This window comes from Python bivittatus, unplaced genomic scaffold (genome assembly GCF_059951505.1).
Source record: "Python bivittatus isolate LINGU-HERP-01145 unplaced genomic scaffold, Pbiv_v1 ctg000350_np1212, whole genome shotgun sequence".
Classification (NCBI taxonomy): Eukaryota; Metazoa; Chordata; class Lepidosauria; order Squamata; family Pythonidae; genus Python; species Python bivittatus.
In genome coordinates, this window is record NW_028277074.1 from 25,117,441 (window position 1) to 25,133,854 (window position 16,414).

Sequence of the window (16,414 nt, forward strand, 5' to 3'; positions counted from 1 at the left end):
TTTTTGCATTTTTTTGAACAATGAGGAACATTACTTGATCCTTTCCTCTACAAGCACTTTTTCAGTTTCTCCTGTCATTAAAGTCATAGATTTAGCTTTCTTCTCCATACATATTTACTTAGAAGACATTTTGTTGTACCACTTACCAGTGGATGATGACCCAGTATTCTGTCATCTGAGCATGAAATGCTTCTTGGAAAGCCTTTACAATCTTTACTTTATGTCAGTCACTAGTTCTCTCATGGAGTTGTCAGTAGTTCCTATTTATGAAACAGCCCTGAATCTCTAATGTTAGTTTTGTCACAATCAGTGTGGCAATTTGGTGGCATTCACATGAGCAGACTGAGTTAGTGAACTGTGCCTTGCCTGTTGGTGCACCATACCTTGATTTCAGAGTTATGAGTTGGTGCTGCATACTTTCTTCCATTTTTAGACTTCAGCCATTTTCAATCTCTCCTGCCATCTTTCAGTCTTTTCTGCCAAAACTCTCCAAGGATCTGGATCACTCCTCCTACACTTTACATATGCAAAGGTCATTATTTTATTATGTGGCTTACACTAAGTCAGGGCAGATGCAGTCTTTATCCAGGCATTTTTATCTGTACTTCTCTCCTGATCAGGTACCTGCTCTACCTCCATAAAATAAGCTTATCTATTTTTATTAATGTACAAATGACCATTCAAAAATTACAATTACACATAAGCAAACTTTCTTTTCATCCTACAACTGGATATATCAAGTTCCCCACAGTTTGAAATACAAGGATGGCTCTGGGGGAGAGGCCTTCATAGCAGTGTTTTTATTTCAGGGAGTGCCCTCTCTAAAGATTTTCATCTGATAATATAATTTATATGCCTCCTGGCTCTCAGTGACTCTGGGTGGTTATGCCAATCGCTATCCTTTCAACACTAGGAAAATAAGTTTTGTTTTTATTTAGGCCTTTTAAAATAAGGTTAAATTAATTAAATACAATACCCAATGGCATTATGTTGTCTTTTTAGCTTGTTTTTGTCTTGTTTTAAACTACATGACTGTGGTTGAAATGTATGTTAATTTCAACTCTAATACTTTGTCAAAAGGATGTTTATATTTTTTATTAAATTGTTCTGTTAGATTTTGATTTTATTTGTTTGGATTATTTATTGCTCAGAGAACTCTTGAGTATAGTCTGACCAGTAAATAACATCATAATATTATGAATACTTATTTAGAAGCAATTTTTACTTTATCTTACAGGGCTTATTCCTGGGAAAAAATGTTTGTAAGTTACAGCCTTAGGTTTCAAAACACATGTAATATAAATAAAGGCTATGATGATATTCTGTTTTGAATTTCTAAAATATAGTGCCCAAACAACCTGAACTTTATGCCTATTTTTTCTTTACAGTGCTTATAATTTTATTTGCATGTTTGGTTTTGCAGTCATTACATGAGACAGATATTGGAAGCACTGCGCTACTGTCATGATAATAATATAATTCACAGGGATGTGAAGGTAAGTCATATTATTACAGGAAAAAAATATTATCCAACAAATGTTGACATTTGTATTACCTGTTGTTGCTTGGTTTCTCTGCTTTACTCAGTCAAGAACACCTATTAATTTGCAGTTTTGGACAGTCGGAATCCCAGACGTTATCAATAAAATGGTTGAAACATTTCACATGGTAACATTCAGAAGTGCTCAAACGAAAGCATAATATATTTAGCAATACTATAGGTTTTATTTTGGGTTTGGTTTTGTTTTTTTTTACCTTGAAATTTCTGCATCCTCTAAAAGGTTACTTTTAGAGATATACAAAGCATTTAGAATGTGAACTGTTTTGAATTTGAAGCAGCCAATTTTGAGCTCTATTTCTAGTGTAAGATTCTTTGTTTCAAGCTTGAAAACTTCTGAAATGATCAGAACAGCTTGGTTCAAATGATTTGAATTCAAAACATTTTGCATACCTGTAATCTGAGAGATAGAAATGTGTTTGTTGTACAGGTAGTCTGTTTGTTTCTTTGTGTGTTCTATTATTGAATGCAGATTTGATGCACTCAATAATTCTATTTTTTTATCTATCTGTTTACAGTATCTATCATTTCATGAATAATGCTTGGGGTATAATCCAGTTGAGTAACCTATATGAAACTAGATATTTTGTAAGTATGTAGTATAATTACAGAACAAGTGCAGTATAGAAATTGAGGCAAATAACTTACAACTTAAACGTAAAAGTATGCAGTATCTAGATAAAATACAATGTAATATAATTACACAAAGAATCGGGATTATTATAAAGATAAATAATAAAATCAGGGGCATCAGTCACTGACTTCAAAATGATGGCACGTATTAAAAAGGGGTGGGGCTTTGATCACCCAGTCGTGCTCACCATTTTGAAGCCAGTGACTATCACTGTAAATGGCCCTGTATAAAATGTTACAAGAAATTGTAGTAAATGTTATTGTATACAGGAGACAAGAAAGGGCAATTTGTGTTCTTAATGTGTTCAGTCCAGTTTTCAATAGTCTTTCCAATTTCCTATATTCATGCCAGAACAAGATATTCTTGAGTAATGAAAAATACAGTTTCCTTCAGTCTAATTCCCTGCTTATGTGGGAGTAAGCTCCAGTAAACTAAATGGAACTTGCTTTGATTATTATTATGAGCCATCAAGTTGGTATCGATTCTTAGAGACCATATAGATAGGCCTTCTTCAAGATGATTAGTCCCCAACCTGCCCTTCAGATCTTCCAATACTGTATCCACCACCACTATAATTCACTCCATCCACCTTTCTGTTGGTCATCCTTTTCTTATCTTTTCTTCCACTTTTCTCAGCATTATAGACTTCTCAAGAGAGCTAGGTCTTCACATAATGTGTCCAAAATATGATGATTTGAGCCTCGTTATTTGTGCTTCAAGTGAGAACTTTGGATTGATTTGTTCTATGATCCGTTTGTTTGTTTTCTTGGCTATCCATAGTATTCTCAAGAGTCTTCTCCAACCCAAAAGTTCAAAAGTGTTGATTCTCTTTCTGTCCTGCTTCTTCAAAGCCCAACTTTTGCTTCTGTAGAGTGTCACAAGAAAAAATGTTGTCTGCATGATTCTGATCTTTGTAGATATAGACACATCAGAGCATCTGAATATCTTTTCCAAGGCTTTCATTGCTACTTTACCATAGTCTGAAGTCTATTTTTTTTACTTTACTGTTGATAGTTGATCCTAAAATCAGAAGCTATCCACCATTTCAGTATTTTCATTGTCAGTTCTAAGGTTTGCTGCTATACCTCTGTTATTTTGGTCTTATCTCACTCCTTTGTTCATCTGGAGCCAGTCTGTTTCTCCATGTTCTATCCAGACTATGGCTTCCTATCCTGTATATAGGTTTCTTCTGAAGACAAAGAGATGTTCTGAGATTCCCATTATTCTCAAGACATTCCACAGTTTGACATGGTCAATATAATCAAAGCCCTTTCTGTAACCAATGAAGTACATATTGACTTCTTTTTCTCATCCTTTGGCTTTTTCAGTTATCCAGTGTGCATCAACAATAACATCACTTGTTTCTTGACCTTTTCTAAAACCAGCTTGAACATCTGTGTCTCCTTTTCCAAGTAAGGCTCTAATCTGCATTGGATATTCCTAAGCATTATTTTGCTAGCATGTGAAATTAATGATATGGTAAAATAGTTTCTACCCTCTGTTAAGTCTCCTTTCTTTGGTATTAGTATGTTAGACTCACCTCTTCCAGTCTGTTGGCCACTGTGTCTTTCTCCAAATTTGCTGGCAAAGTACTGTTTTTTCTTCTGTTGCTTGACATATCTCTTTAGATATTCTGTTAATTTCTGTAGCCTTCCATCTTGATAATGATCAGAGTGCTACAATAACTTCATTTTCTAGTACTAGAGGTTGTTGTAAATAGAGGATGTCTATTTGAACTTGATCATAAAACTCATCAACTTCTTCTTCTTCAATGGTTGGAGCATAAACTTGAATGGTTGTCATATTAAAAGGTTGTACATGAAGTCTAACTGATATTATTGAGTCATTGATTGCATTGTACCCAAATACTGTTCTTGCTATACCCTTCCTACCTATAAAAGCAACACCATTACTCTTTGTTTTTCATGTCCTGAGTAATAAACAGGGTGATCTTCTAACTGAAAATATCCAATCCCAGTCCATCTCAATTTGCTGATGCCTAAGATGTCAATTTGTAGTCATTTCATTTCATCTTTCACTGCATTGAGCTTTCCCATGTCCATGTTCCTCATGTTTCATGTTCCCACTGTAATTCTGACTTTGCTGCTTTGGATTTTCTTTTCCTGCATGGTAACATCAGCAACTACTTGTCCCAGATGCTTTAATCTAGCCACATTTCTAAACACACTGGTACTCTGAAAGATCCTCAGCTCTTCCTCAGTAGCACATCGAGTGCCATCTGACTTGAGGGGCTCATAATTCAGCACTATATCAATCATTTTATATTTTCTAACCATGTGATTTTCTTGGTAAAAATACTGAAGTGGTTTACCATTGTCTTCTTCCACACAGTATGATTGATGCCTTTGCCATTGTCACTAAAGTGATAATCTGCCTCCAGCATCTTCCTATATCACTGCTGCCTAATATAGGTTCCTGCTTGCTTCAGCTGGGCAGCTGGGATGACCTTCATGCCTTGAGTGACCCTGCTGGGAATATATACACTTGGCACACACCCCTGACATTCTTCACTCATCCCTCCCAGGAACACACAGACACATAGACACCCATGTCCTAATGTGGCAGCATAGCAGGTTGTGAGAGTTTCACATTTCACACTTACGACGTTTTCTGGATTTTTATGAAGAAAATAGCCTTGTTTTGATTCTCAAGTACTCTCATTCATATTGGAGTCCATATTAAATCATCTAGAAATCAGTTGAAGATGTGGTTTTGCTTCTGGACATTTGAAATATATAACTGAATATAAACAGCTGTTGAAAGATAAGATGACTAGCATAATTTCATTGCAGTTGGAAATTATCTGCTATGCAATACATGGCACAAAAGAGTATTGCAGTAATTGTTAAGATTTCATTGTATGCAGGAAAGAATTTCATTTCTCCCACCATTATTTGTTGCAAAACTAGCAACGCAATTATTATACAGACTGTAGTAAGAGTTATATTTTACTTCTGGATCTCTTCAAATTCCAGTTGGCTTGCTAAAATCCCTTCTTATGACTTCTAGATACAGTATGTTCTACATGTGGCCTTGAGACTAGAAGGTGGGTTAATCAGAATTAAGCCCCAGATTTAGCAGGTTATTTTACTATATCTATCTATCTACTTATTTATTTATTGGATGTATATGCTACCAACTCCATGCAGGATCCATCTGGCTTGGACTCCTTCTTGGCCAGAGGTAATCAAGCAGTGAATTCAGGACATAGAATGGCAGAACAATTTAAGCCAAACTACAAGGTCTATCAACCTCTTAGAGAAATCCATAAAATTTCCCTTCAGTTTATTTGTTTTCATTTCTCATCTAAGGAACCAGTGGGCATTTTCCAGAGACCACTTTCATGTCCTTGATTTGGCTTTCTTAGGGGGTACAGAGCCATGTATTTTCAACCTCCAAAAAATTAAGTCCCTGTGAAGCAGGGGAGACTGAAACAATCAAGCACATCCATTTATACTGTAAGTTTAATGCAGATTGTCAGCTGAGACTTATTCAGCCAATGTCAACTAATTTGCCAGGTCATAGAGAAAAAATTTATTTACTTGCTGAGAGGGACCAGAGTCTAAATATTGCTTTTATTGCACCAGAACTCAGCATGCTACTATATCCACCATAGAAGTTGATAGCTCATGATATAATCTAGGAGTTTCAGCCTTACCAGGTAGACCAGACAGGAAACACAACCAGATGAGCTAATTCCACTTTATTGTAAGGCTACATTAACATAATCTTTCAAGTCTGAAAGTACAATTCTCCCCCTGTTTCCTCTACATCCCCAGACCTTAGAGAGATTCTTTTCTGAGCCTCTTGCCCCGCCCACTATCCAGCTGCGGACTATGCTGTCTCTTATCTGACTGTTCCCTAAGCAAAGTCTCTGGGCCCAGTCTCCCAAGGTCATTCTCACATACCATTACAAGGAGTTGACAGTTGCTAATTTTATTAAATTAAAATACAACATAAGTACTTTCATTCTTTGTAACAGTATTTCAGTTCTGATCTAAGACCATAATAAAGTAGTTGTTGATAGTGGATAATAGTACTGGCTGAAAAAGGAGACCTGGCATCCATTACTGAAACCTAGTTATATGAGGGTGATCCTTTTAAATAGATTTGCCCACCCAGGTCTCAGGACCTTCAGCAACCTTGACTCCAGGGGTGAGGGGTAGGGATGGCAATAATACTTTGTGTGAGATGGGCGGCTATATAAATATGATAAATAAATAATCTTAACACACACCTTTCCTATGACTAGGATCTCTGCTTTTGGGTTGATAGGGTGTGAGTTATGTAAATTGGGCAACAAGGAGAAGTTGGGAATCCTGCTGGTGTACCAGCAAACTTACTGCCTAGCATAATCCCTTCCTAAACTCATGAATTTGTCTTTTGGTTGACATTAAGACCATTAGCAATGGAAATATATCAGGAAGACAATATTTCAGGAGTTAAATTAACAATTCAAGAACTTAAATCGAAATTATATGCTGCTGATTTTGTACTTATATTTATCCAACCAAAAGACTTCCTAATACATTAATGGAATGTATACAGCAATATGGTCTTGTGTTAGGTTATCAGATTAATGAAGAAAAAAATGTTAACATGGAATTTTGTAGAGTAAGAAAAGAAGTATCAGGACTTAGAATCGGGGTTTAACATTGCATCAATACGTAGGAATTCTCATTAAAAAATGGGCACTTATTTAAAAATGATTAATGTTGTATAATCCAAAACAGGGATTGTCACTGCATCCAAAATTTGGGTATATCTATGCATGGAAACTATATTTCAATTATATGAGATAGCTAAATCAAAATAGTTTTTTAGTAATATCGAATGACTACAGTGTACAATTCCATTTGATTATTTTTTATATTGGGTTGAGCATGGTCTTTGATACTTATTTTTAGCTTAGGTTCAGTAATGACTCTTAGTCCTTTAATGTGACCTATATAATGTATCTAATTACTTATAACTTACCAGTGATACTTTAGAAAGCCATAACCTCCATGACTTTTTAAAATCCCTGGTTTATTAATATTATTTATTGTACTCTGTTACTCTTCATTTATGTTCTTTTTTCTACTTGTTTATATATTTTCTTCAAAGTGTTCAATTAAAAATAAATAGTCTCTGCAGCACTTCAGGACAGCAGCAATTGGCACTTGGCTGAAAATATTAAAACACTAGCCAACAGCAAAACCTAAGGTGGCCAAGAGTTGGCTATAATTCCAGTGGGGGAGTTCCTACCCATCTCAATCCACAGCTGAGAAAGCAGCCAGGGAGAGGGATGACTAAGCCTGTTGCTTTGCACAAGTATAGGCAAGGCAAGTCTGCCTATAAAAGAGAAGGGAGAAAAGAAAGGAGTTCATGAAAACTGATAATAATTACAGATAAGAATCCTTAGGATTTAGATATATAGCACATATAGAAATAGGCACATAGATAAATAGTTATAACTATAGTAATAAAAGTAAGAAATAAATAGCTATTATAAATCTTGTTTAAGTAAGATTGTTAATTTTTTATAATAAAACCTCCTTTGTAACAAAAGCAAGGGGGAAAAAACTATCCTTGTCTATGGTCTGTACCATTTCCTAAAAAGAATCTGTCACAACAGTATAAATGAATAAACCCTTGAGAATATTACTGCTAATAGTTACAATAGTTAAATGTGTTCATTAGAGATATAATTAATATTGACAGATATGATGAGGGGCCATATGGGTCCTGGAATCCACTGTTGTTCACAAATTGTAGAATAGTAAGAACACTCACTAAATAAGGTTTTTTAAAAGAAATTGCTGCAAAAGTATATTTTAAGCAATAAAAATCAGTCATATTATTTTACTTGCTTTAAAAATAAGCTAAAAGACTGCATATAGAGAATCTTTTGCTGATGTATGTTTTTTTTTCTCTTTCATAGTCGTAAAGCATTTTACATGGTGGACCTACAGTACAACACAGTTATTATACACTAGCACAACTGTAAACAGGGTCTACATATTTCAGTCCCTTAGCATACATTTTTTCCCATTCTAAGATATAAAAGTGTATGTATTCAGTAGCATAAAAGTTCTTGTGACAGAAAATATCTCAGAAAAATATTCAGTTGTTGTTTTCTGAGCCTACCTAATATATTGGGATAAAATGTTTCTTCTGATCCATGAAAACATATTTAACTGCCCTTGCATAGATTTATTTTTAAAACTCAGATGGAGCTTCACCAAATAATTATCTCAAGAAAATTACTGCCATTAGGATTCTATGATATCCCAGTCAGAATGAACTATTGTGGTAATGAAAGTCCTATGTTTTTCAAATAAAAATTCCTTCAGGAAAGGAGATATCTTATGGCACCACACATGAATTTGTTCGACCATTATATTATCAGGATTCCAAATTCTGTGGAGACTTCTACGTGTGCAGAAGAGCTTATTTAATTCCTGCAATATTGTGAATAGAGCTAAGTGGCCTCCTGTTTCAGGTTTTTATGAAAATTAAAAATAATTATTTGTTGAAGATCTGTGTCATGATCAGGTATGGGGTATCTACACCTGGGATCACACATCATACGATGCCAAGTTTGTTTTACCCATTTTTGTTGAATGAACCACAGTGGCTGGGTTCCATACTGCATTGTGTCATAAACTATGGTTTACAAGCAGAAGTAGTTAAGATCAGACAAAACCAAGCAAAATCAAAACCAAGCAAGCTGCATTTTAACTATGCGTGATACACCCTGCCCCCTATAAGTGATTATTGTACATATATATTCTGGTGCCATAATAAAATTGTTTTTAATTAAACACCAGGGTGATTTTGTCATTTCAGCCACACTGTGTGTTACTTGCTTCAAAGGAAAATTCAGCACCTGTAAAACTTGGTGGTTTTGGTGTTGCTATTCAATTAGGAGAATCAGGACTTGTTGCTGGAGGTAAATAATGACTATTTCATATCATGTTCAGTAAACATTTTTTCTTAGTTTGGGTGAAATTTACTAAGGATGAATTTAGGAAGATATAAGACAATAGCTTGTTCGTAAAAAAGAAAGGAAAAGAAAGAACAGTCTAGTTGTGTAACTTAAATATTCTGCAAGTGATAATTAAGAAACAGTCATCAAATATTTGCAATGTAAGCCATGTTTAAGCATGAAAAATAAATAGAAGATAAAATAAAATAATATAATATTTTATTATGTTTCAAATTTTATTTAAAGGTGAGTTTCCTTAATTGAAGTCTTGGCCACAACCTAGCACTGTCATATTCTAGCCTGATCAAGCAAAATACATCAATTTTTGGAACTGGCTTATTGAGAATGAACGAAACCAGTGCTTCACAGACAAATTAACTCCTCTTAACTCAGGAATTATGTTTTTGAAGAATTTAGTGTGTGTGTGTGTGTGTGTGTGTGTGTGTGTAGCTATTAAATGTGTGCAGAATGTTTGAAAATAGAAACATCTATTTTGAAATTGAAACGGTGGTTTCAAGTTAGAAATGGGCTCATTCAACTCCAGAAAGAACAGAACTTTTCTGAAGCATTTTAAAGCTTAAAATGGGACCATTCTGGCTTGGACAATTCTGATAAGGTCAGACAATAGTATCAAGCTTGAAATGGGGTGTTCAAGTTCAGAATGTTTTTAATTAAAAATATCTTGCACACCTGTGATAACTATGATCTAGTGATGACTTTCCTCGGTGTAGTAATTCTCCATTTGCATTGCTGCAAATTATTGTGGTTAGAGCTACCTTTGAAAATGGTCCTAAAGCTTCAGTGGGTAAAGAACGTTAGTGCCTGGTATTTTGGTCTCTACACTGAACTGATTCCAGGCAAGCATGCCAGGACTACATAGCTTAGTCACATCCTACAAGCTACCACAGGCATATGGTCACAATATGCTTTCTCCTTCACACATGTGTGCAGTCTATCTCATTTTCTTTCTGTTTTACATACACACACACACAAATATCAGTGAAGCTTTACAATTGTTTCAGAATCAGTGCAGGAGAAGAATTTTTGAGAGGAAATTAAGTCAACTGGAAGGAAAGGTTAGGACCTCTCCCCCTCAGAATTGCCTTTGTAGCCCAGATGTGGGACTATGAAATGGCAGGTGGATGTGATCTCCAGTCACTACTATCAGTATAAGAGATGAAGTAAGACAGAACATTTAGGGGCACTGATGTCTCAATTGTAGAATGCATGAACACATCACATTTTCTGTGGAAACTCCCTCCTTTGAAATAGCTTGCCCCCCCCCCCCCGGCCAAATCCATTCCATTCTTATAGCCTTCCAGAAGCTGGCTGTTCTGGCTTTGGTGATTGATTGATTGATTGATTGATTGGTGTGATTAGTGTGATTGATTAGTGTGCAGCCATGAGCACATTGCTATTGGAACTTGTGTTGCTATATAATTGTCAGTATCTGTGCGCCATCTAGAGGCCTGCTAGGATGGAGGTGGCAGATAAATCACATAACTAAATCAATCAAATATGATAAAATAAAAGCAATGTAAATTTTTGATTTGTATTCCTCTACCACATCTTTGAAAACAATACATTTTTAATTTTCCTTTAGGACGTGTAGGAACTCCTCATTTTATGGCTCCAGAAGTAGTAAAAAGAGAGCCTTATGGAAAGCCTGTAGATGTGTGGGGCTGTGGAGTGATCCTTTTTATTCTGCTTAGTGGTTGTTTACCTTTTTACGGTACAAAGGAAAGATTGTTTGAAGGCATTATCAAAGGAAAATACAAGGTAAGCAATTATATCAAGAAAAACGTTCTAGTTTGGAAATTTTAACTTGAAAAATACGTTTGCAAATATTAATCCAGTTTCATGGATTGTACGTGCCATACACTTACCAGCATTTAAAATACAAATGTGACTATGGGTTTTACTGTTAAGACCTATTTTGGCCCATAAATGACAAAGCAGCAACAGTAAAATTTCCTGTAGTTAAAGCAAGGAAATAGACTACACAAAGCCAAAATTGGGTTATCAAGTCTGTGGTAACATGGGAACAAAGCCAGTCACATTTTTGGACATGTATTTGTGTTTGCTATCTGTTTTTATGCAAAGCATTCTCTTTCAAATGTGGTAAGCTAGATGTTTCTGAAAGTAGGAGCATAAAGATAATAATAGTTCCCTTTTGTACCACACATGCCCTGCCCTGTTGTGCACCCAAGTCTCATAGTCAAACTATGGTGAACTGAGACTTGGTAGCACAGTTTACATATTTTCCATTTTAGTTCCATTTTTAAGAATCTCAAACTCCACTTTGGTAAGCAACAAATCTAGTCTGCTGTTATATGTTATTGTCAGAAGCTCAACTGAAGTTTTTCCCTAATTACATACTAATCTATTTTGTTGCTGTTCAAATATGCAATAACCTGGTTTCATTCATGTTTGTACATTTCTAATTGGATTTTGAATACCCCCTGCCTCTTGTTTTCTTTAATAGTATGTCTGCCTTTTGAGGTAGACCAGGTCAAGAAACAGAGTTCATAATAAATACTGGAACTCTACTTTATTGATATAGACTATAGTAACAGAATCTTGAAAACTTGACAGTGTTTTCCATCCCTTTCCTCTTATACCAAAGAAAGTCAAGACAAAGTCACTTTAAGTTTCTAATGCTTTCTTCCTTTCCCAGGCTTAATTCATGTTTTCCTAATTGCCACATTCTTTCTCCAAGGTCATCCATATCTTGGAGATTGTGTTCTGGATCTAATACTAGAATTAGAAATTTTGTAAGCGTGGAAGAGGGGAAGAATTTATTAGTTGGACAGAAGTCTTGTTTTGTTTAATCTGAGCTAACTCCTGAGCTAAACAGTCTTTAGTATTGTTGTCAATATCCTAGAACTCTGGTTTGAAAAATGAAATTTTAATTTTTAGGAATTAGGTAAGTGTCTAGGAGAAAAAAGAACCTCACTTTTATCTAAATTTACAATATAGCTCCTTTTATGTTTGAATTGCTTTAAACTCTTAAGAGGAAAAATCACTTCATTATGACTTTCGAAGACATATCTGTGTAGTTTTGTTTGCAACAGTGTGAAATTGCATCACCTTCTTCTAGGGTGTTTTTTCAGCTTCCCACTCTAGCCTACAGCCCTGGGATATCTTAGTGGTCTCCCATCTGAGTAATAGTTATGCCCGAACCTTCCTTAGCTTTTCAAGATTGAACAAGATTAGCTAGATGCTGCAATCTGCTGTAGGCTTTAAACCTTAATATACTCACTTATTAAAAGTGTTCATCAATTTTAACATTAAAAATCAGTATTTATGCCTATTATACCTATTTATACTTAAATGTGTTATGCTGTTTTGTTTTTGGGGGGTTCATATGTGAAACTGAAGTTTCTCTAAATGCCTAATGGCAAAAGATGAACCTGTCTGAGGTATTTTTACATACATTGATCACCAGAAGGCAGTATGTGATCCAATTCATCCTATATTGGGACTTATCAGACATATGTAACTAGACCTTTGTATGGGGTTCAAACCTGTGAGAATGGTGCCATCATTGCTTTGGGGAGTGTTATGAATTCAATTGTCAGTAGAGGATTTGCTCCCTGGTGGTCAGTATAAGTAAAAGCACCACCCAGGATACACACAGTGTAAAAATAGAGAAATCTTTCCCCCCTCCAAGGGGCTGGGGCTGAAAGTCATGTAAACCACATACACAGGGATATGCCATAATGTAACATTCAGATCTTTCTGCTCTGAGAGCTTAAGGAAAAGTGGATCATATATAGCATTTGATAGATTCTGTTTGAGGTGAAGAAACTACTAACTATGGTTTTTCATGAGATAAAAAGGGAGCTGCCTAATATACAACCCTTGAAAAATAAGAATGTTGGTAAAAAAAAAAAAAAACCATCAACAAAAACAAAATCCTCCAGAGCATCTCTGTGGCTTAAGGTATGCAATTGGGTAATATTTTTGGTAGTTTTCTTAAATTTTTAAGGAAATCTGAACATATTTGATATATACAGTTGTATAGATAATAGTCCTCCTTGCCCAGCTCCATACTCACATAGCTGTGGTTTGTCATTCATTAAGGTAGAAAAAGTTATTACCACAGAAATAATTGTGAGTGAATATTCTGCTCTGTAACCTATTGTAGTGTTCAGTAATAACTGTTTTATTTTCAGTTATGTATTTTATATTTTTAATTTATATTTCAAACACCTAAAAGGTATTCCACTGCCTGTGGGCAAATTTTGAAGCTTGTTTTTCAATTTATACCATATTTTTTAGGTATAGCATATGACAGGGATGAGTCACTAGTGCCTCACAACTACAACTCACAGCACCCCCAAGATCATCCTGCTAAATTTCATTGGTGCAATTTTTTTTTAATCAAGGGTGCAAATGGGTTTCCCATTGTTATATCCCAGAGTCATAATTTGGGGGCCAGCTTCAACCTTTTGGGGGGAGATTTTTGAGGAGATAAGAATGAGAGTGGGAGGCTGCTCCTGTGCCCACTGTTTAAATCCCCAAACGATATCAAATCAGCCAAAAAATTCTGACTTTCCATCTCCATGTTCATTTTGTCTGGTTTAACATTAAAGCTGATTTCAAATTTATTAGTTTTTCATACAACTTACATAAAAAGTCTATTACTTATTCTCAAATAGAGATTGTTAACAATCTTTCTTTACACAATAATCTCTGGAAACATTTGGTTTCAGTTCCATAATTCCCAGAGTCACTTACTTCAACAGATATGTATATTTCGTTCCATATAGGACCAAGATCTTTTTGTAGTCTTTCTCACCATCTTGTAGGAGGTCATCCACTTGGACATATGTAATTGTAGGGCCACCACATTTGAGTGAGATCTTTAGCATTTGTCTTTCCATTGACCACTCTGTGACTCAAAGCTTTTCTGCAACTGATTTCCATAGGTTTCACATAGCCTCTGTGTGTGTGTGTGTGTTTGTGTACATACATATACATATATATACATACACCTTTCATTTTCCATGAAGGGATTCTAAACTATGTTTGCAAAGCTGGTGAATTTTGTCATTCAGTTACTTGCTAACCTTTTGTGTCAGTTTAATTTCACCTAAAATATATTAACTAATTAATTATCTTGATTCAGTAATAGTGAAAGTATACAGTGGTACCTCGGGATACGAACTTAATCCGTTCCGTGACTCTGGGCGTATCCCGAGTTGGTCGTAACCCGACGCAAATTTCCCCATAGGGTTCAATGTAAATCCAGTTAATCCGTTCCGCCCTCCGAATTTGGTCCCACCCCGAAGCAAATTTTCCCATAAGGTTCAATGTAATTACCGTTAATCCATTCTGGCATCCGCAGACCACACGTCAGGGGCGGGAAAACGGCCGGGCGCTGCGCAGCGGGGCCGGAAAACAGCCGGGCGCCGCACGGCGGGGCGGGAAAACGGCCAGGCGCGACACAGCAGGAAAATGGCTGCGGACCACATGTCGGGTGGAAAAATGGCCGCAGACCACGTGTCAGGGGCGGAAAAATGGCCGCGGACCACGTGTCAGGGCGGAAAAATGACCGTACCCCGAGGCGGAGTTCATACATCGAGGTAAATTTTTGCAGCCAGAGCTGGTCGTAACCCGAAAAGTTCGTTAGTAGAGGCATTCGTATCCCGAGGTACCACTGTACATTGTATTTCTTTGGTGGAAATCAGCAAAGTGTTGTGCTCACAAACCTGATATATAATAATAACCTGATAATTGACACTATTTTATTACATCTTGATTAGTGTTCTAGTCAACCATTACAGTGATTTCCTATTCTGTTTAAAATATATAATGTGATAATCTATTTGATATACAAGCAAATTACTATTTTAAATGACAGCTTATATAAGCTGGGGTTTTAACTTCAACAGATTCAGGCTAGAAAAAGTACAAGCATGAAATAACTGGTGTAGTTTTTCTTTGCTTATTAAAGATTGTGAAAATAATTTGTCTGCAATGAAAGCTCCAGAAACAGAGTGCAAAACACTATGTGCCTAGTTTTAATTTACTTTTCTTTACTTAGATGAATCCCAGACAGTGGAGCCATATCTCTGAAAGTGCCAAAGATCTGGTTCGGCGCATGCTTATGCTTGACCCAGCTGAAAGAATAACTGTTTATGAGGCACTTAATCATCCTTGGCTGAAGGTAGGCAGATCAAAAATCATAAAAGATCAAAAAGTACTTTCACATATTTATTTACTAACATGTATTACATTGTCATAGATCCATTGATAATTTATGTAATAATTTGTTGCATTTATTTTATAAGTATCCATTGCTCTGGGTAACTTAGAAGAATATATATGTACAATTATAAAACCATTTAAAATTTTAAAACAACATTAAAACTAAAATCTAAAATCTTTAAAATGTTAAAATCTGTAAAGACCTGAGTAAAAAGGTACATATAGAAGAGAATATATGTAGCTTTAATATATATTAATATATAATATATGTAGCTTTAAGCCCCTCCTAAACTGTACTAAGGGGCCAGAGGGAGTATGCCACAGGAAAAAAAACAGCATTTGCTGTTGATATTAAACATATTTGTGGCAAAGCCTACAAAAGGTGCCCCAGAGAGGTCCTGTGGGGCAGATTGTATAGGAATAGCCCTGAGCCCTGTTCTTTTTTACTTAAACATACATAGAGTTCTCCATTCTTGTTTATTTCCTTCTAAAAAAATATTTTAGAGAGTAAAGTATTCTTTTCCCTGTACTGGTAAAAAAATTGATATAACTGCTTTTGCCAGAATATTAATAGGGCATTTTGTATCTGAAATCTGGTATTTGCTTTAATTCATTTTGATTCATTATTTGGTTCATTATTATCTATTAATTTAAAATATAGAAGTACAACCTTTCTAACCTTGAAAGCTCAATTCAAAAACAGAATAATGAAAATCAGTAAAATTAAATGTTAGAGAAACATTCAGCCCAGATAGCACTAAAGTAACGGCATGTTAGAACCCAGCAAAATAAAATTCAAAGGCAAAGTAATCAAATAAAAGTTCATAACTTTCCTAAAGTTCTGCAAAGATTTTTGTTACTATGGTTTGTTTTGTATACCATTACTAAATGGATATGCAAAGCAGACAATCTTTATAAATCAAGTTTCAGTTGGCATAAATGTCTAAACAGTAGTAAACAGAACTTCTACATTTTCATGATCAGAGTTACTCTAGTTAGTACTGTGTATATATAT

At 35.3% G+C, this 16,414-nt stretch overlaps 1 protein-coding gene across 7 annotated transcripts in view; it reads left to right on the forward strand.

The window, feature by feature from the left end:
* The window catches only part of CASK (calcium/calmodulin dependent serine protein kinase), a 187,921-nt gene that overhangs the window by 105,786 nt on the left and 65,721 nt on the right, over positions 1 to 16,414 (forward strand). For 6 of the 7 annotated variants that reach the window (XM_088144750.1, XM_088144746.1, XM_088144747.1 and 3 more), the window contains 4 exons: positions 1,424 to 1,496; positions 9,045 to 9,147; positions 10,787 to 10,962; positions 15,236 to 15,358. In XM_088144750.1, the coding sequence (XP_088000876.1) occupies positions 1,424 to 1,496; positions 9,045 to 9,147; positions 10,787 to 10,962; positions 15,236 to 15,358 (475 nt within the window). Of the gene's footprint in view, positions 1 to 1,388; positions 1,497 to 9,044; positions 9,148 to 10,786; positions 10,963 to 15,235; positions 15,359 to 16,414 lie in introns of all 7 variants that reach the window. The other variant, XM_088144752.1, reaches the window with a different exon arrangement.